Genomic DNA, 22,660 nt, shown 5'->3' on the forward strand with positions numbered 1-22,660 from the left:
GGGGGGAAAGATTTTTTTTTTAATTTTCACGGCTCTGCGTTACAAACTGTAGTGAAACACTTGGGGGTTCAAAGCTATCACAACACATCTAGATGAGTTCCTTAGGGGGTCTAGTTTCCAAAATGGTGTCACTTGTGGGAGGTTTCTACTGTTTAGGTACATTAGGGGCTCTGCAAATGCAATGTGACACCTGCAGACCATTCCATCTAAGTCCTCATTCCAAATGGAGCTCCTTCCCTTCCGAGCCCTCCCATGCGCCCAAACAGTGGTTCCCCCCCACATATGGGGTATCAGCGCACTCAGGACAAATTGGACAACAAATTGTGGGGTCGAATTTCTCCTGTTACCCTCGGAAAAATAGAATACTGGGGGCTAAAAAATAATTTTTGTGGGAAAAAATTTTTGTTTTATTTTTACGGCTCTCCATTATAAACTTCTGTGAAGCCCTTGGTGGGTCAAAGTGCTCAGCACACATCTAGATAAGTTCCTAAGGGGGTCTACTTTCCAAAATGGTGTCACTTGTGGGGGGTTTCTACTGTTTAGGTACATTAGGGGCTCTGCAAACGCAATGTGACACCTGCAGACCATTCCATCTAAGTCTGCATTCAAATGGCACTCCTTCCCTTCTGATCCCTCCCATGTGCCCAAACAGTGGTTCCCCCCACATATGGTGTATCATCGCACTCAGGACAAATTGGGCAACAAATTTTGGGGTCCAATTTCTCCTGTTACCCTCAGGAAAATACAAAACTGGGGGCTAAAAAAATAATTTTTGTGGGAAAAAAATTTTGTTTTATTTTTACGGCTCTGCACACATCTAGATAAGTTCCTAAGGGGGTCTACTTTCCAGACCATTACATCTAAGTATGCATTCAAATGGCACTCCTTCCCTTCCAAGCTCTCCCATCCGCCCAAACAGTGGTTTACCCCCACATATGGGGTATCAGCGTACTCAGGACAAATTGTACAACAACTTTTGGGGTCCAATTTCTTCTCTTACCCTTGGGAAAATAAAAAATTGGGGGCGAAAAGATAATTTTTGTGAAAAAATGATTTTTTATTTTTACGGTTCTACATTATAAACTTCTGTGAAGCACTTGGTGGGTCAAAGTGCTCACCACACCTCTAGATAAGTTCCTTAGGGGGTCTACTTTCCAAAATGGTGTCACTTGTGGGGGGTTTCAATGTTTAGGCACATCAGTGGCTCTTCAAACGCAACATGGCGTCCCATCTCAATTCCTGTCAATTTTGCATTGAAAAGTCAAATGGCACTCCTTCGCTTCCGAGCTCTGCCATGCGCCCAAACAGTAGTTTACCCCCACATATGGGGTATTGGCATACTCAGGACAAATTGTACAACAATGTTTGGGGTCCATTTTCTCCTGTTACCCTTGGTAAAATAAAACAAATTGGAGCTGAATTAAATTTTTTGTGAAAAAAAGTTAAATGTTCATTTTTATTTAAACATTCAAAAAATTCCTGTGAAGCACCAGAAGGGTTAATAAACTTCTTGAATATGGTTTTGAGCACCTTGAGGGGTGTAGTTTTTAGAATGGTGTCACACTTGGGTATTTTCTATCATATAGACCCCTCAAAATGACTTCAAATGAGATGTGGTCCCTAAAATAAAATGGTGTTGTAGAAATGAGAAATTGCTGGTCAACTTTTAACCCTTATAACTCCCTAACAAAAAAAAATTTTGGTTCCAAAATTGTGCTGATGTAAAGTAGACATGTGGGAAATGTTACTTATTAAGTATTTTGTGTGACATATCTCTGTGATTTAATTGCATAAAAATTCAAAGTTGGAAAATTGCGAAATTTTCATAATTTTCGCCAAATTTCCGTTTTTTTCACAAATAAACGCAGGTACTATCAAAGAATTTTTACCATTGTCATGAAGTACAATATGTCACGAGAAAACAATGTCAGAATCACCAGGATCCATTGAAGCGTTCCAGAGTTATAACCTCATAAAGGGACAGTGGTCAGAATTGTAAAAATTGGCCCGGTCATTAACGTGCAAACCACCCTTGGGGGTAAAGGGGTTAAAGGAAATAAAAAATATGTCTGATATAATCATCAAAATGTCGGATAAAGGCGGAGTAGTCGTAATCATGAATTTTCTTGATTATAGGAATAAGATTTTTGAATTATCTGATCAGGAGACTTATGAAAAATTATCATTCAATCCTATACAGGCCTTTCAGCTTGAAATGAACAAATTGATTCTTGATGGTCTTTCCTTAAAGATGCAGTATATTTTAACCTTCAAAACCTGCAAAATGGCATGGCTATTACCAATAAATACTCAAAAAGTGTTAAAGGGGTTGTCCAGTTAAAACCAATAAGTCTACAGTCACTCTGTGCGACTGCAGACTTGTGATCCCCTGAGCACATTGAGTTGAGCAAGGCCGCGTCCCGTCTAGTGATGTGGATAGCCAGTAGGAGGCATGTCTGACTACATACAAGTGTATGGTGAGTGAGGCCGTAGCAACTGGCTGGGGGTATGTGTAACTCGTACATACTCTCTGTTCCCCGGTTTGAAACCGGCGATTCCTCGCAGTGCATAGTGCATTTGCTCTGGGGGATTCATAAGTCTGCAACCACACACAGTCTTGACAGGACAACCCTTATAATGATCAGTTTGAAAACTGCAATGCCTTGAATGTCTACTCTTTATCTTTTGCAAAAAGAGTAAAAAATTGAAACTGCTAATGCGATGCTTGCTGTTAAAATTACAATAAGGGCAGGACAACATGACCGTATTTTCGATCTGAGTGCAATTCGACAAAACTGTAGATCGCACTCGGACCAATGTTATTCTATGGAGTCGGGAACATATACAAATTTTTTTTCCTAGGACAGAGTCTGTCCAAGGAAAAAAAAATTACTGCATGCCCGCGTTTGATCTCATATTCGGATCACTTTCGGTAATAATAATACACTTTCATGTAAGTCAATGAGTGTGAGTAAACCATTGAAGTGTATGTGGATGACATCTGAGTACAGCGAGATTTCCAGAGGCTGGCAAAATAGTGAAAATGGGAGCCATTTTTTTCTCCATGTTCTCCTCCATCAGAGAGAATTGGATCACACTCTGATCAAACTCTGATCACACTCTGATCACTGTGTCATTTGCATAATCGACCCGACTCTCTCGTATGAAAGAACCTACGGCCGTCTACACCTTCCCTAACAATAATGGCTCATTGATATGGCAAAGCCGTGTCCATGGAGCTTATCCTGTAGCACACAAATTCCACATAGTTCCACACTGCCATGTGTAGCCATAGAGTACTTTTCCTACATGCATTTCACCAAAAGTGTTTATGGGAGAATATCTTCATCATAAGGTGTCTGATCGCAGGTGGAGCATTTTTTAATGAGATAACATGATAGAACCGCGAGTGAAAGAAATCCACATTGAGTGATTTTAATTCATTCCATTTTAAGTTACCACAATAAAACTTCTCACAATAATTTAAAGAGTTCATACGTAGTTTTACAAAATATAATTAATGTGAAACAGTATGTACAATAAAATCTACATTATTTACAGTAGGTCTTTTTGGACAAACACACAGTGAGGGGGAATGGTCAGGCCTCTGTTTCCTATTGTCAACATGCTACGAGTGACAGGTACCGGTACAAGAAATTATAGTGCAAATCCACCACAGTAACTTTGGAACAAGAATAAGACGAGCACTGGTTTATTTATATGAAAATAGCTGAATCTCTTCACAGCAGGGCCTTAGAGGGGTTGGCTGTCCGCTTTAAAAGAAAAACACAATGGAGTAAAATAATTATTCCACTGATCCTGTTCCAGCACTTCCTGGGTCCCCATTGGTTCCTGCATTTCCTGCTCCTTCTGCATGAATATATGACCTCTGCAGTCAGTCATTGACTGTAGCGGTGATGTGTTGTTTAGTGATTGGGCACAGCAGTCATATGTCCATCCACATGGAGCAGCAAGAACAGAGGGGGACCTGGCAAGCGCCTTAAGGGCAGTGAAGGGCACTACTAAAGACAAGTACTGCCTCTATTATTATTTTACAATGTAGTTAGCTTTTTTCTTTAAGTGCTGAACGTCACCTTTATTGAAAGAGACAATACATTATTTTAATTTGCAACTTGTGTATTACTTTCAATAACTGACAGTGTCATCTCTATGTATTTAGAATATGTTTATTACAGCTAGAATGTCTTTTATTTCTAATGGGTGCCTCCTGGTGTGTGTATTTCATTTACACAACATACATTATTTTGTAAAACATTTTCTGTTATACAGTTTTCCATTTGCATTGAATACTTTATTGGAAGAATTGTGTTTGCAATTAATCAGAAATCCCTGTTTCTAGTGTGCTCTGCTAACAGCAAAACCAATTTGTGCTTTCTCGCATCTACCTTTTTAAATTGAAATTCAAAGCTAACTGTCATGCACATTTGGTCTTAAAGGGTATACCCAACTTTGTAACCATTTTTATTGCTCCAATGCATCTAAAATGTAAAACAAATCTTGCATTTTTGCATCTTCACTTCCTATAAAGACCCATGTGTCTCCATGGTAGCAGACTACAAATAACCCTGTGTAGTCTGATCCTGCCGTCCTACTTCCTTTAATCAGTCCAACACCCAATTTGGTTGAAAGCAGTAGGACAGATGTAAGCATAATTGCAAGATCAGACTACACAGGTTTGTAACTATGTAAACATATAGGTCTGCACAAGAGCAGAAGAATAAAATAAGACTATTTGCAAAGTTGCTTCATTTTTTATTTTAAATGCATTTTAACAATACAAAAATGGGTGCAAACTTGTCCCTAACATTTTACCATTCCTAAGAAAATGTGTAGCAAAAATTATCAGAAACAAACCCCACTTAAACTGAAGGACCACACTATTTAGACTTTGCTTTGTCTGTGCTAATAAAGTATGTTTGGTCCATGGAGGTTCCTAGCAATAAATTAAGGACAAAACTGAATAAAAGTACTCAAAGACATCAGATATATTTGGCTTATTCAATGTTTGTAGTACAGTAATCACCTATAGGGAATCTGTCAGTAGGATCAACCCTCCTAAGCCATCTACATGGTCATGTGTGTCACAAGAAGAAGTTGAATAAAATCATACCTTCATATCTGATGTCTGTCTTATTCTAGAGAAATACATGTTTAACTTATATAAAAATTAGCTGATAAGATCTATGGGCTGGACATAGATCTCACTGAGAATCTGCCTCCAGAGATTAATTTAAATAAAAGGCGGGGTTATTAGTGTGAACCAGTAATGATTGACACTTTGTACTCATAATTACACACTGCTCTGCATTGAGATCAGAACTAACACAGTGAAGCAGAGCTAGCACAGTAAAGCAGAGCTAACACAGTACAGCAGAAGTGAACTTTGTCTTATTACAAACATTTGCATCTACAGTTGTCCTCCGATAGAGCTGTCAGTTCTGCTGCAGAGCTTTACCTGATTATAACCGACACAGTACAGAAGAGTTGAATTTTATCTCATTGGAAACACATTTGCAGTGCCGTCAGCTCTGCTACACTGCCCCTTCTCCATAATGGCTGCTTGTGAGATGGAAGCTGAAGTACTATGAGAGGACATCTGCAGTGCAATTGTATTTCTAAGGTGACAAAGTTAATTTCTGCTTTACTGTGTTAGATCTGCTGTGCTGTGTTAGTTCTGATCTCAATATAGAGATGTGTAATTATGAGAGCAAAGTGTCATTCGTTACAAATCCCACTGGTAACGGCTCCTTTCATTTCAAATAAGCTCTAGAGGCAGATTCTTAGGGAGATCTGCATCTCCCTCAGGTTTTATTCAATTTTCTATGACCTTCATGCCCATATATACATCTTAAAGGGAGTCTTTCAGAAGGATCAACTCTTCTTAGTCCCTATAGACTAAGTTGACTAAACCCACTGATATCAGCAGGGGCGACCGACTCTCTAATGTGTATGGGGCCTCCCAATTTTCCCGACAGATGTGGTCAGATGAGACAAGAATGAGGCATATCCAAATCTGGGCTTCTAATTCTTTTGTTCTTGAGATGTCTGGGAGTGGCTCTCTTGTACAGCACCGTTTTTCCACTCCAGTCCTCAATGCCCACCAACAGATCATGTTTTCAGAATTTCCTTAGTATTTCACAGGTGATAATTCCACCACCTGTGCAATGCTATGGAAATCCGGGAAACATAATCTATTGTGCCTTGAAGACAGGAGTTGATGGACACTGTTGTACACAATACAAGAGCACTCAGCAGGTTGGGTGCTCCTGTGTATAGAGGAGTCTGTCAAGAGGCTGTCGACTGTACCATCTTTTGGCCCATATCTATCTACTGTGTTTGGGGCAGTGAGGGGGCTTTATGTCTATGAACACTAACTGATAATAAGGGGCATCAAACCAAATTGTCTTATGTATTTACCTTACAATGAGCTGTTATCAGAGAAGTCTAGCTTTACTATCTCTTATGTCTGCATGGATATATATGTATACTTGGAATGTCACCACATTGTTGCAAGCAGATTTTCTATTTCAACTTATGCTTTAGTAAGCTTATGTTCTCATGAGCACAATATGAATATGACCCAAATGCCTATTTCCAGTGTTTTGACCAGGGATTCAGATGCCACACTACTATTAAGATGATTTGTGGCACAGACATGTGACAGCACCCATAGACAAACTCTATGCTAGACCCTCTTGAGATTGGTTGAATTACGTGACACTCATCTAATGTCTGTAGATATGTATATAACATACATGTTTTCTTGAGGCATCTGTGGGTAAAGTAGTATATTAGTAACATTTCCTTTTTATTAGAATGCTAATCATACTTTTTATGACTTGTAAGGAGTCTCCTTTTCACTTTCAGTAAAGACTTTCCCTTAAATATTTGGTCACATACATAATTTATTTTTCTCAAGAAATTAAACATTTTCTCTATTAAAGGTGTCCATGAAAAGTGCATAATCGTCCTATTATAGACTTCACTGGAACCAATGTGCAACACACGGTGTTGTAGACAATAGTAGTTGTTAGGGCCAGTTAAATGTCCTCCCGGTGATCTGGTAAAACTTCTGATTGAAGGGATGAAAGAACTTGTGCAATTTGGTAATGACTGAGGGGTCGACCTCAGGATGTATGCGCCCCTTGCTTCCTGCCAGGCACTTGTTAAAAACAATGTTAAACCGCAAGCAATAAAAACCTCTGGTAGCATTAAAGTATAGGTTGTATTGACTGATCCTGGGTGGTAGATTGAGAAAGGTTTCCACCAGTTGCAATTCTGGCAGTGGTTCGGTAATTAGCCGATCCCCATCGACAATGTGAAACTGTTCAATGGGGAAGTACTTCAGCCACCTTTCCAGATGCTTGGTATAGATACTGGTCCTCACAGCCTTGTATTTAGTGTTCACTTCACAGGTATTCGTGTCCATAGCCATTTTTTCGAACTTGTAGTAGGTCTTATTTTTCCTTTCCTTGCCCTCCAATACCTGTGTATAGTCAGAAATAGCTCTTGTTGTTGGCTCTCTGACAATAATGAGTAATTTAATGGATGAGTTCATTTTGTAAATCCTTTCGGGGACCTCATCTGTAATAAAGTAGGCAGGGCTCTTTTCTATAGTGATTTGGTGGGGATGGGAAAATGGCATCTTTTTTCTGTACCACTCAATACCCTTTGCGTAGTTCTCATCATTGTCAAAAAAGTGTATTTCTTGAGAGGCCTTCACCACAGCAGGGTGGAGATTTAACATTTCAAGTAAGGCTCTAGTTCCTCCTTTTCTCACACCTATAATAATCGCCTTTGGTAGCTGCTGGACCAAGTTATGAAGGAGAATTTGCTCTTTAGTTGCATTTCCTTTCCGAAATTCATGTAAGAGTCCTCGTTTATACTGCATAGCACGAAGAGTGATTGCATCCTGATTTGGTGGACTGAATCTACCTTCGACTGAACATATTGGCGGCAGCCTGTAACGACAAAGGTTTATAAGATCAAATAATTGTATTTATTAAATTGTATGTATTAAGAAAAGCAGAATAAACAGGAGAAAGTGACCACTGGATGACTAAGAATACATGTAATGTCCGGGTACCAATAACCATGTCGGATTTGGCTCCTGGAACATATTGGTGCAACTAATACGCCAGAAACTATGCCATAGACTACAGTTGGATCAGTTACTGTGTTTCTATACCACACCGGAGGAAAAAAAACACTAAATGGCCTCATATATGTAAATCCAACCTTAGCTCACTTGGAAAAAAGAAGATAAAAGGTGGCTCTTTAGCTTTACTTTAAAGATGTTCTCATTGGCCTCAGTTGCAGTTTGTTGAAATATAACAAGCCATGGTGTACTCGCCTTACCCGGGTCCACCGGTGAGTCTCTGCTGCTGTTTCCATTTTCTGGTATTGGCTGCAGCACCAATGTCTTGTCAACAGCTCGGCAACTAATCAATGAGCTCAGTGACTTTGAAGGGGATGTACCGTCTCCCTGGCTGCAGTTTGCAGAAAAATATCTTAACGTTAACAATCACTTTAAGAGGTGCTAGGACAGATAGGGGGTTTCCTGTCTAGCCAAGCAGCATTCAAATATATCTTTAATGTCTGCTATGGCTGTTGGTCCTGTCATTAGAAATGGGAAGAAGCAGCATACAAAGAAGGACAAATTTCTATTATTTATTATAGAATCATACAATGTAGGGCTGGAAGGGACCTCCTGGGTCATTGTGTCCAAACCCCTGCTCAATGCAGGATTCACTAAACCATCTCAGACCGATGACTGTCCAGCCTCTGAAGGCTTCCATTGAAGGAGAACTCGCCACCTCTGGTGGCAGCCTGTTCAACTCATTGATCACCCTCACTGTCAAAACGTTTTTTCTAATATTTATCTAGTGGTTTTCAGTTTTAAGAATGATGCTCTGTTGATTGACAATACTCAACATTACATGAATAATCTAGTTTGCATTTTATAGATTAGGAATAGTTTCCATTTATCCGGCCATGCAGGAAACTGATGGGAAAACGAACCCAAAGTTTGCTATGGGATCATTCACGCTCATGTGGCGCATCAGTTGTTGTGGTTGATTCTTCATAAAATGCCGCATGTTGCGTTTTTCGACCTGGCTCACAAGTTTTGCAGTAGAAACTCGCAAAAAGCTGGTTGACAACAGATATCATTTTGATGTCAGTCGTCATCAGTTTAGGTACGAAAAAGAATGATACAAATGGCCTAGATATATGGAAGCCAAGCTTCAGACAGAAGAAAATAAAGAAAATTCTCATCAGAGTCGAATATTACAAGTTTTATCTGCGAAATGCATACACACTGTCAAGTTTAGTTAGATTACAAGATGTACTATAATAGTAAAATGATATGAAAAGATCTAAAAAGGCAATTAATGATTTACAAATTCAAAATAATTGACCTGAGTGTACTTTAATTTACATAAATGATGCAAATTCCCCATAAACAGGGATTATTTTCTCATTCCCATTCAGTAACCAGTCTCATGTTTATCCTGGTATTTAAATGCATGAGTGTTTCATCATCTACGGTGAGCACTTGGTGTCTCCAGGGATAAGCAGTATAATAGTATTGTCATGGATGGCTGAGAAGTCTATATAATCCAGTGCCTAACATGATACAGTCACAACTACTGAGGTTAAAATACAGTGATTTGCATTTACTTGTTGGATCCAGACTTATTTTTTAGAAGAAAGGCGCACAATGAAGGACACATTGTTGATGTCAAGAGATTCAACAAAACGCTGGAAGGGACTTGTTTGCCTGGCCTTTAAATTATTCATGTAGGCTTATAAATGCATTGTAATGCAGCCTGGTAGTATGGAGCACAGGCATGCAGAACACTGAGGGAACAGGCTGTAATCTTACATGAGATGATGAACTCTATGTCATATTTTATAGCTTGAGCAGCCAAGGATTCTGCCTATTCTACAGAGCGAATAGAGGATCCACAAGGCAAAAATTAATGGATGGCTCCAGCGAGGCCATTTAACACTAGACCTCTTGGTTACTGATTCGGCATTTAAATATGAATACTGATCTTATATATTGTCCCCACATACTTTAAATACAACATGAGACCTTTTATATTGCTCCGATTCTTCAAGCAAAAATTTTGCATTCTATGAAGAGGCAGGATGCCGCATATCCCTCATACATTACTGAGACACTCCATTGTGTGGCATAGACCTCATTCATTTCTTTAGAGGAAAATGAACAGATAGGTTTTTTAGTATATAACACCACTCCCAATTTTTACATTTCTAGACAAAGAACAAGTCAAATTCTAATTTCCAGACTTATAACTTTAAGGCGCTTACCTATCCAAGCTCCCAACTCTGGCAACTAGATATAAGAGACTTCCAACAGCAAGGCTGCCTAGCACCAGCAGCTTCTGTCTCAGCAACGCCTGCTGTTTGAATAGCATGGCCCTCCATCAATCTTCAGGACTTCTTCAGTCTGAGAAAAACAGCACACGGAAAGCATTTATCAGCATGTTTATTAACAGGCACTCAATCAATGCTCCACTACAAGGGACTAAGACACAAGGAGGAAATCCTGGTTGATCATGTTTTCCCTTCAAATTGGCACCTGTTGAATGACTAAAGCCTGTAAAAAATATAAAATGTAAATATATGGCATCAGACTGGTTTACATGATAGTTTTCACTGATGTAAGACCAAAGTATCCAAATGAACTCCATAAATTCTTAAATATTACCACAAATAAAGTGTTTTGTATTAAAAAAAAACTGTTACTCATTAGGGCATTCTAAGCCCATGTTCACATCTGCTTCAGATGCTCTACTACAAATTATGTTGTTCTCCCGTCAAACAAGCGTATAGAAAGAGGGGATCACCGGTGTCAGTCCGTATATGATGTAATTTCCATTAATATGTAATGATGTGAACAGCGTATTAGTATTAGCCAAGGGCTTGAAGCCATCTTAGTGGTTCATGGCTGAGACCGGAATAACGCCATTCAGCTCCGACCACTGGACTGTGGTTCAAAGGAATCAGCCAAGAATGTCTGTGCTTCTCTCTTCTATCTATCTATCTATCTATCTATCTATCTATCTATCTATCTATCACTACCATTCTTTTGTATAGGAGTTTCCAACCAGAACAGCTCAGCCACTCTAAAGGTACCTTCACACTGAGCGACTTTATAATGATAGCGATCCGTGACGTTGCAGCGTCCTGGATAGCGATATCGTTGTGTTTGACACGCAGCAGTGATCAGGATCCTGCTGTGAGATCGCTGGTCGGAGCTAGAAGGCCAGAACTTTATTTCGTCGCTGGATCACTCGCTGACATCGCTGAATCGGCGTGTGTGACGCCGATACAGTGATGTCTTCACTTGTAACCAGGGTAAACATCGGGTTACTAAGCGCAGGGCCGCGCTTAGTAACCCGATATTTACCCTGGTTACCTAAAAACAACAAACAAAACACTACATACTTACATTCCGGTGTCTGTCGCGTCCCTCGCAGTCAGCTTCCCGCACTGACTGTGAGCGCCGGCCGTAAAGCACAGCGGTGCCATCACCGCTGTGCTCTGCTTTACGGCCGGCCGGCTCTCACAGTCAGTGCGGGAAGCTGACTGCGAGGGACGCGACAGACACCGGAATGTAAGTATGTAGTGTTTGTTTTTTTTAGGTAACCAGGGTAAATATCGGGTTACTAAGCGCGGCCCTGCGCTTAGTAACCCGATGTTTACCCTGGTTACCCAGGGACCTCGGCAACGTTGGTCGCTGGAGAGCTGTCTGTGTGACAGCTCTCCAGCGACCACACAGCGACGCTGCAGTGATCGGCATCGTTGTCTATATCGCTGCAGCATCGCTTAATGTGACGGTACCTTTAGCTGATTCTGGAGCCTCACCTCCTGTGTTGAGAGGTATACAGATATGCATGATAGACTGAGATGGACCAACCTATTATTGGAGGTCTGTCAGCACAAAATGAGTATTCAAACTTAGCAATGATGCTTGGTTCACTCATGACATGGCAGATCAGTTTAGTGCACTTTTCACCCAGTTTTTTTCCCCATCTATCTCTGTCCTCCTCTGCCTCCTGTGAAGCCAGAGCTTTCAATAAAGAAAATGAATGGTGGAAATAGATGGAAGTTTGGGAGGTTCACTGAGCTATTTAGTTTTGTCAAAGTGTTGCACTTGTTTTGCACCTCTCCCTTTCATGGTGTGAATAGTCATTATGTGCTGCCAAACTCTCTTTAATGCAGATGGGTCCAACATTTGGGTTGTCAATTAGCTGTAGTAGAAAAAGGGTAGAAAGGTTAGGACCCAATAAGTTGATTGTGAATTACATGGACAGCCATAGTGTTGGTGAATGTTGAAGCCTTTAGATGACTGCTTCAAGATTCACCGGCAGATTACATATTTTTACAGTTTCAAGTGGATCCCCTTTAAATATAGAATAGATGGGAGATACATAGCAATAAAATAGTGATCTAAAAAAGGAAAATCATCGAAAGGACACACCTTTGCCAAGTAGGTGCGGACATACCGCTTCTGCAGCTGATTTAGCTCACTGGCATATGTCTGTGTTCAGTAGATATACCATATAGCTAACAAATTATTTGCTTTTCTTGAATTATCATCTTCCCCTGGATTCAAACTCAGAATCTCTAACAGGAACGTTAGAAGTGAGCCACAAGTTATACTGCTACAGTAGATATGAATTTTTTCTGCCTAAATATCTAAATAGTATTTTTCTTCTTGACAGATATATTATATTGGTACATAAAATAGTACATCTCTATTATCCTTTATAAAAGGGGTAAAATAAGTCAGAGATTTATTTTTTTTCCGTGAAATTGCTAAAAAAAAAATCAGTCAATAACATGGACATACAATACTGTCTTAAGGTGCAAAGCAAGAATGCTTTAAAAAATAGAAGTGTTAAAAGTTGATTTTTTATCTTTTAGCAAAATGCAAAGTGAGTAAACAAAAGAGAAATCTAAATCAATATTTGGTGTGACCGCCCTGCACAAAGTCAGAGATTTGTAAGATTAAATTCAGGTATATGAGTAACCCAGTTATACCAGGAAGGTGATATTGAGCATTATTTTCTTGTGTAGTTTGAAATAGTCATTAACTGAACCAGAAACTTAAAACTGGGTGAGGAACAGACAAACTCTGCTACTTGCGAGGCTGTGGAAGAAAGTTTCATGTCATAGCTCGTACACCATGGCAAGACTGAGAATAGCAATTGGACACAAGGTTGTTAGAATGCATCAGCAATGACTCTCTCAGTCCAACATTTCGAACACACTGGAGTTTTAAGATATGCTGTTAAAGTCTTTTGAAAAAGCATTAAGAAATGGGCAATGCTGAGGACAATAGATGCAATGGTCGACCAAGGAAACCTGCAGCAGATGAAAGACACATCATGATGAGTCCAGAGCACTAGAAAATTGGAATTATCTCATTTTAACAGAAGGCAAATTGTTGGCAAAAGTGCTGGAGAGTAGCACAATATTGAGTGCAGGCATGGTGGAGGTTCTTTACAAGTTTCGGGCTGTATTTTGGCAAATGGAGTTGGAAATTTGGTCAGAATTAATAGTGTTTTCAATGCTGAAAAATACAGGTAGATGCTTATCCATCATGCAAAAACACATGTACCTTACATATATTGATATGTTTTTTTGCACATTATATTTTTTTCGGGGTGCATTTGGGCCCAAATGGTTCTGTAAACTGTGGCCTCTGTTCACACAGGATGCATTATAGTTAGCACTGGGCAGCCCGCCATAGGGCATCATTAATAGGCTGAGAACCAGATGCTCTGCATTGAACATTGGCACATCCAGAGTATATTTTTTTGCATTGGTGTGCCACACGGCCAATCACTGATTGAAGGCTGGCTGTCTCATTTGGTATTATTGGACCTGTGCAGTTGCCATTTTACTTGGGTCCGCTGCACCCTGTCAGTGCAATTGTATTGAGGCCCAGTTAGACAGTTAAGCATCTCTGCCTGTTTTTTGCTTTTTTTCAGATTCCTTAGCCACCGCCTGCGATCTAACAAAATAAATGAATGAAAAACCAGACGTGGGTTCCCCCTATTTTCTTGAACCAAACAGGTAAAACTCACAGCTGGGGGCTGCAACCCTCAGCTGTCAGCTTCACAAATGTGTATGTTTGATTTTTTTTTATTGGTTTATTTTGAATGGGGCGAAAGGGGGGTGATTTGAATTTTTATATATATATTTTTTATATATATTTTTAAAAGCATTTTTTAAATACTTTTTGCATGCTTCAATAGTCTCCATGGGATACTAGAAGCTGCCATAACTAGTAATGAGCGCATATACTCGTTACTCGAGATTTCCCGAGCACGCTCGGGTGACCTCCGAGTATTTTTTAGTGCTCGGAGATTTAGTTTTTTTCGCCGAAGCTGGATGATTTACAGCTACTAGCCAGCTTGATTACATGTGGGGATTCCCTAGCAACCAGGCAACCCCCACATGTACTTATGCTGGCTAACAGATGTAAATCATTCAGCTGAGGCGAAGAAAATTAAATCTCCGAGCACTAAAAAATACTCAGAGGACACCCAAGTGTGCTCGGGAAATCTCGAGTAATGAGTATATTCGCTCATAACTAGCCATAACCCGATCGCCTCTGCTACATACAGGTGATGATCAGATCGCCTATATGTAGCAGAAATACTCACTTGCTATGACCGCCAACCACCAGGCGGCGCTCATAGCAATCCAGCGGTGACATCCATAGAGGTCTGCAGGAGACTTCTTGTTGTCATGCCAACTTATGGGCGGATTTCTGGCGTGCTTGTCGGAAGCGTGCGTTAAATACCGCTGTCAGAGTTTGACAGTGGCATTTAATTGGTTAACAGCCATGGGAGGATCGTAATTCCTCCCGTGACCTCAGCTGACATGTGCCAGAAAAGATGTGGGCTCATCACACGTAAAGGGTGAGGGTGTCTGACATCGGCGTACTATTGCGCCCAATGTTGGAAAGGGGTTAAAGTCTCTGGGTGGTTTATTGCGTCATAAATCAAAAACCCAAGCTGGTAACAGAAAAACAGCCTGTCCGGCTCAAATGGAAATAAAAAGTTCATATACAATCCTGTCCAGGTCCTCTGGGACAACACTCATGGCAGCTTTGTCAGGAACTAGCAGTCAGGAGTTCCCTACCTCCACACAACACAAAAACACACCAAGAGAAAAAAATGGCTGGACATTTATTTCCCCACCCAAAGTGAAGCTTCTGGAGTGGCCATCTCAGTCTCCTGACCTCAATATCATTGAGCCACTCTGGAAAGATCTCAAGCACGCAGTTCATGGTAGACAGTCCAGGAATTTACAGGAACTGTAGGCTTTTTGCCAAGAGGAGTGGGCGGCATTACCATCTGAGAAAATAAAGAACCTGCACAACTACCACAAAAGACTTCAAGCTGTCATTGATGTTTGAGGGGGCAATACACGGTATTAAAAAGTAGGGTATGTGAAGTTTTGATCAGGGTCATTTAGATGTTTTGGGTTGTCATGATATAAAAAGAGAACACAGTAGTTTTACAATAAATGGTTTCACCCAACCACTAACCATGAGTGGAGAGAAAGTTTTGGTGTTATCATTCATATTCTCTGAAAAAAAGGCCAAGAAAGCAAAAATTGGGGTATGGAAACTTTTGAGCACAACTGTATATAAAAATAACTATTAACATTACTCTTTTTGAGAGTATTCTTATTTTGCAGCATTTTCCCACACCTGCCTATCGTTGTGCTACGAAAGTTTGCTCGGTTCCGCAAGTTAACACCCACGCTACTACGACCATGACAGACAAGTCGCAAAATATCGATCTTTGATTTTGTTTTTGTGACTTCTTTGTTGCAGTCTTGGTAGAGTACGTGTCACAGTGCAAATCCATTCACTTCTATAGTACGGTAAAGCAGCAATGGTGCCTGGCTCCCCCATAGTTGCCTTGTAGCTCTAGCTTTATGTGTATGCATGGTGGAACTATTGTCCCTTTGCGTAAAATATTCGGAGATGCTGTCCACTTTCACGTAAAGCAGGAGCAAAGTAGAAAACAAAATGAGCAAATACCCTATACTGGTCAATAAATAGTAACAGTACATGTAAAAAACAGAGTACTTGGCTAACAATATTTTGATTTAATAAAAAGCATACAAGCCATCCCACCACAATAAGGTGTCTCCAATCAGGATGGTACCTAGCTCTTGAAGTTCACTTGTGTTAGCAGACGTACCGATAGATGAGGGCAGTGTTCCCCAACTCCAGTCCTCAAGAGCCACCAACAGGTCATGTTTTCAGGATTTCCTTAGCATTGCTCAGGTGATAATTGCAGAACCTGCACAGACAACAAGTCCATCACCTGGGCAAGCCGAAGGAAATCCTGAAAATATGACCTGTTGGTGGCTCTTGAGGACTGAAGTTGGGGAACACTGGATTAGGGCATAGCACAACCGGATCCCGACTGTCCGCGGTAAGCTATATAAACAAAGTGGATGGTCCAAAAGGGATAGCCTTTCCCCTGTTTGTGCAAAGTACAAAAACCTGAAGCAAAAAAAATACGAAAGCACAATTATTATTATTGTTATTATTATTATTTTTTTACATATAAAGCAATAATGTTGCATCATCTTTAACCATTCTAAATGTATGGGTTGTACTTCTTTTTGCCATGTAACAGAAATAAATAGTTTACAGTCTTTTTAAAGATTTTTTAAAGTAATAATTGCAGATGAAACAGCAGAAATTGTGCAGATCTGAAGCAAAACCAGCAGGTGTCAGTAGCTGACTACAGAATAACCTGCTACACTATAACATGCCGTGATTAAAGGCAAGCCTTATTGCTTGTGTTTGACAGATCGTACAGGTAGCAAAATTTGCTTTACTACTTGGCTAATAACTCTATTTTATAACTCATGTTTATTCCAAAATCAACTTTTCACCCCCAAAAATCTTAATATATATATATGTTGGTTTATGTTGCCGATATTAGTAACATTATTCATTGAAAAACTGGGCTTCATCATGCTGACAGGCGGCATATATAGGGAATCAGATGTGCAGAATTTGATATTGAATGTAATATTTTACATGTACCATGGGACATTATTACTTGTGACTACAGAGTGAAGGTATATAATTTACGCCCTTTTCTGCTGTTCGGGACTTTTAGGGTATATGCACCCGTAGATGGAACCTCTCTGGATTTTTCCGCACCTGTTTTGAGAAATCCGCAGGTAAAAAGTGCTGCGTTTTACCTGCGGATTTACGGCGGATTTTATGCGGTTTTTGTGCGGATTTCACCTGCGGTTTTACACCTGCGGATTCCTATTATGGAGCAGGTGTAAACCGCTGCGGAATCCGCACAAAGAATGAACATGCTGCGAAATAAACAACGCTACATTTCAGAGCGTTTTTTTCCGCAGCATGTGCACTGCGGATTTTGTTTTCCATAGGTTTACATGGTACTGTGAACTCAGGGAAAACAGCTGCGAATATGCAGCGTCAAAACCGCTGCGGATCCGCAGCAAAATCCACAACGTCTGCACATACCCTCATACAAATAAAGGATCAGTACAAGATAAGTATATTTTACAAACTATTTAGTTCATCTGTCTATGTAGATGTGAGTACATACCATGTTTTTTAAAATATATAATTAAATCAAATAATTAATAACATCTCTGTATCAAAGGAGCTATCCACAACTGAACAACCTCAGATTGATCAATTCAAGACCTAAAATAAAATACCTACTGCAGCAATGTTTGCACTGCTCTTTACTGAGTGATGTGACATCATTGTGCCATATGCAGCCAATGAGGGCCCACTCCTCAGCTGTAGCTTTTGCTATTATGCCAGAGTGAACGTTCTCCCTGATGGAATTTTGATGAGCTGCAGCCAAGGAGCGAACACTCATCAGCTCAGCCGACACGTGGCACAACAATGTCACATCACTCTCTGTAAAGAGTGGCCTCTCATTGGCTGAGCAGACACATGGCAGAATGTCACATCACTCTCTGAAAAGAGTGGCCACTCATTGGCTGAGCGGACACAGGGCACAACAACGTCACATCACTCTCTGCAAAGAGTGGCCACACATTGGCTGAGCCGACACGTGGCACAACGTCACAACACTCTCTGTAAGAGTGGCCACACATTGGCTGAGCTGACACGTGGCACAAGAATGTCACATCACTCTCTGAAAAGAGTGGCCACTCATTGGCTGAGCGGACACAGGGCACAACAACGTCACATCACTCTCTGCAAAGAGTGGCCACACATTGGCTGAGCCGACACGTGGCACAAGAATGTCACATCACTCTCTGTAAAGAGTGGCCACACATTGGCTGAGCCGACACGTGGCACAACAATGTCACATCACTCTCTGTAAAGAGTGGCCTCTCATTGGCTGAGCAGACACATGGCAGAATGTCACATCACTCTGTGAAAAGAGTGGCCACTCATTGGCTGAGCGGACACAGGGCACAACAACGTCACATCACTCTCTGAAAGAGTGGCCACACATTGGCTGAGCCGGCACGTGGCACAAGAATGTCACATCACTCTCTGTAAAGAGTGGCCAAATATTGGCTGAGCCGACACGTGGCACAACAAAGTCACATCACTCTCTGTAAATAGTGGCCACACATTGGCTAAGCCACCACATGGCTCAACAATGTCACATCACTCTCTGTAAAGAGTGGCTACACATTGGCTGAGTCGACACGTGGCACAACAATGTCAAATCACTCTCTGTAAAGAGTGGCCTCTCATTGGCTGAGCAGACACATGGCAAAATGTCACATCACTCTCTGAAAAGAGTGGCCACACATTGGCTGAGCGGACACATGGCACAAGAATGTCACATCACTCTCTGTAAAGAGTGGCCACACATTGACTGAGTCGACACATGGCACAACGTCACATCACTCTCTGTAAAGAGTGGCCACTAATTGGCTAAGCCACCATGTGGCACAACAATGTCACATCACTCTCTGTAGAGTTGCCATACATTGGCTGAGCCAACACGTGGCAAAACAATGTCACATCACTCTCTGTAAATAGTGGCCACTCATTGGCTGAGTCGACACATGGCACAACAATGTCACATTACTCTCTGTAAAGAATGGCCACACATTGGCTGATCCGACACATGGCACAACAATGTCACATCACTATCCGTAAATAGTGGCCACCCATTGGCTGAGTCGACACGTGGCACAACAATGTCACATCACTATCTGTAAAGAGTGGCCACACATTGGCTGAGCCGACACGTGGCACAACAATGTCACATCACTATCTGTAAATAATGGCCACACATTGGCTGATCTGACACGTGGCACAACAATGTCACATCACTATCTGTAAATAGTGGCCACCCATTGGCTGAGTCGACACGTGGCACAACAATGTCACATCACTATCTGTAAAGAGTGGCCACACATTGCCTGAGCTGACACGTGGCACAACAATGTCACATCACTATCTGTAAATAGTGGCCACTCATTGGCTGATCCGACACGTGGCACAACAATGTCACATTACTCTCTGTAAAGAATGGCCACACATTGGCTGATCCGACACGTGGCACAACAATGTCACATCACTATCTGTAAATAGTGGCCACACATTGGCTGATCCGACACGTGGCACAACAATGTCACATCATGCTCCGCAAATAGTGGAAACTTATTGCCTGCCTCCCACCACATGGAACTACAATGTCACATCATTCCCCATAAGGAGCAGACACTTATTGACTGAGCTGACACGTGGCACAACAATATCATGTCGCCGCCAGGAACAGCAGTCCAACATCGCAAGAACTGCACCACTTCACGAGGTAACTATAGACTTCTTTTATTTTATGTCAAGTTTTCAAACTGATTAAGCAGCAGTTGCCCCGTAGCATTTTTTTCTGTACATTTATACACTTTACTTTTTCTTTCATATAGTATATTTTTCTTTTGATTTTTTTCTTGCTATTCTTTGGTACTTCTTCGTTTTCTCCTCTTCCTAAGCATCAGCTATTCAACTATTTTCTCACAAATATATATTTTCTTGGTATACTGTATTTAATAATATTCTGACTTGCTATATTATTTTAGACCACTAGATGGCGATAATATATATATATTTTATACCATCATTGTCAATGTTACATGTATACTATTTATTTTTAATTATATTTAATTATTATCACTCTTTTTTTTGTATAATTCTATTTATTTTGTTCTAATTTCACTGTTTAGTCAATGTATACTGCCAAAATGGTCTATTTTACATTTCCCTTTGCATCTCCCATTTTAAATAAGGCACACTCATCTTCTGGTTTGTGTGCGTGTTGGCCGTGACATTGCCTCTTCCCTCCCCCCACCCGGCATCCTGATATGTGCAGGGGGATGTCCGGGATGCCGGGCGCAATGAGTGACACGGTGACGGGTGGCTGACATGCATCTGCTCTACACCAGAACACCATGTGTTTATTACAAAGATGACTGAGGGCACTACCCCAGTACCCCCTGATGAAGCTATATGCGAAACACCTGTCAGGGTACTGGGCTGTGTGGTTAGTCTTTTGTCCATGAATTATGGCTTGCGGTAGGTACTTTTGCTTTTGTTTGCTGCTGGATATTTCCTGGCGCTCTCTTTGAGTGGTTTATTCTCAAATCAAGGGATATTTAATTATGATTACTATGCTATTCCGTTTCTAAATCATGCTTACTGTTCCTGCATTATGTTTCTCATTATTATGTACATATTGTTTGCATTGCACTCTTGCTTCCTAACTGATATATTGTATACTTGATTTGATTGCATTATGCAAATGTGGAATTTATCGTGTGCTACATTTTTCACTTTTTTCTGGGTTTATGGGGCGCTTTTAACCTTTATCTTTAAGCAGTTGTGTATATATTTGCTTTTCCTTAATACAATTTGATATATTGACATATGTGGATTGCTAAGCATTTCTTTTGGTGTAAGGAAAAATTTATAGTTATCCCCCTTAAGTTTGTATGAAACGTTTCAAAATATAATTGAATTAAACATTTTTACTTAATATTTCATATACAACCACTGGACCTTTAACTCAAAGCTACATTTTCAATATAGTGAATTTCAAGGCTGCACAAGCTCACAAGACTATTTACAGAACATCTGGTGCTAGCCTTCCATAAAACCTAAATTAGATCGCAGTGAACTTTAGCTTCAGTCTACCGTTCTTCAGAAGACGGCGTATGCATAAAAAAATATGATTTTGTTGACACTGTGAAAAATACTATATTGAGATAACTATAGGAGAATATTTCATTTATAAAAAGAACTTGTCACCTGGTTTTGTTCCCTTTAGATTTTTAGTTGTTTTATTAGAGCTGATCTAAATTAAAAATAGCAGTGAGAAAATGACCAATCAGGGCACTATAAGAAGTAAGCGCCACCCCTGCCCAAGTAACGGCACTTCCTGTTTCTACAAGACACCGCGCCATCAGATTTCTCTACCTTCTGCCGAATAGCTAATGGGCACATATAAAGGGGGGAGAATGTGTGGCTGGTTATTTTCTTGCCTTCTGATAACGTTTTGGGGTTTTAAATGTGAACCTTTTAAGAAGGGTACCACTCCAGGGCGGCATCTGGCAGTAGTAGCTGACCCCCAAAGGGACAGGACACTGTAACAACAGGTGCAGGCAAATACTATAGATACTGAATACTGTCTGGCTCAGCTGATGTATAGATAGGCAAGTACAGGCGGACACGGCTGGTATACAGGCAGATCGGTGCAGGCGGACACGGCTGGTATACAGGCAGATCGGTGCAGGCGGACACGGCTGGTATACAGGCAGATCGGTGCAGGCGGACACGGCTGGTATACAGGCAGATCGGTGCAGGCGGACACAGCTCACACTCTGGCAGGAAGGTGGGCACAGCTGACACTCTGGCAGGCAAGAAGGCCCAGTTCAGACTGGAGTGACAGGAACAGTTTCAGGAAGGACTTGGCCATAGACAGGTATGAATGGGATACAGGGACGGGAAGGACCCAGTTCAGACTAGGAACAGTTTCAGGAAGGACTGGGACAGACAAATACGACTCAAACATGGGAACAGATAGGACCCAGTTCAGACTGGACAGAAAAGGAGCTGCAGGTGCAGAGCAGCAGGTGCAAAACAGATGCCAAGCCGCAGGTGCCAAACAGATGCAGAGCTGCAGGTGAGTACAAACAAGAAAACCGCCGATATTGTCAATCCGCAGATGTGGTCAAGCAGGAAACCGCAGACACGGTCAAGCACAGAACAATAACAAGGACAAATAAACACAGGACAGACAGGACGACCAGATTCACACAGATACTTACAATTAAGTAACAAGTGTACACAAAGATCACTGACATTGTACAGAAACAACAGAATTGAGATAGGTGCTGGTTCAGATACTGCAGGTTCTTAGAGATAGAAGCAGGGACAGACACTGCAAGTTTAATGAATAGGGACAGACACAGCAGGTTAGGGAAAGATCCAGACTTGTATACAAATAGGTACAGGGATAGGAGCTAATTCAGACAAGGACAGACACAGGTTCAGGACTCAGGCCTGGGTACTACACCCCCAGGG

The 22,660-nt window shown here is 40.9% G+C and overlaps 1 protein-coding gene across 4 annotated transcripts in view; it reads right to left on the reverse strand.

Annotated features, from left to right (window-relative positions):
* Nucleotides 1-3,410: 3,410 nt before the first annotated feature.
* The window catches only part of HS3ST5 (heparan sulfate-glucosamine 3-sulfotransferase 5), a 430,773-nt gene continuing 411,523 nt past the window's right edge, over nucleotides 3,411-22,660 (reverse strand). For all 4 annotated transcript variants that reach the window (XM_069726165.1, XM_069726163.1, XM_069726164.1 and 1 more), the window contains 2 exons: nucleotides 10,360-10,498; nucleotides 3,411-7,982 (listed from right to left, as the gene is read on the reverse strand). In XM_069726165.1, the coding sequence (XP_069582266.1) occupies nucleotides 7,052-7,982; nucleotides 10,360-10,466 (1,038 nt within the window). In that variant the 5' untranslated portion in view covers nucleotides 10,467-10,498 and the 3' untranslated portion in view covers nucleotides 3,411-7,051. The remainder of the gene's footprint in view (nucleotides 7,983-10,359; nucleotides 10,499-22,660) is intronic.

The sequence above is a fragment of the Ranitomeya imitator genome, chromosome 5 (genome assembly GCF_032444005.1).
Source record: "Ranitomeya imitator isolate aRanImi1 chromosome 5, aRanImi1.pri, whole genome shotgun sequence".
Lineage (NCBI taxonomy): Eukaryota > Metazoa > Chordata > Amphibia > Anura > Dendrobatidae > Ranitomeya > Ranitomeya imitator.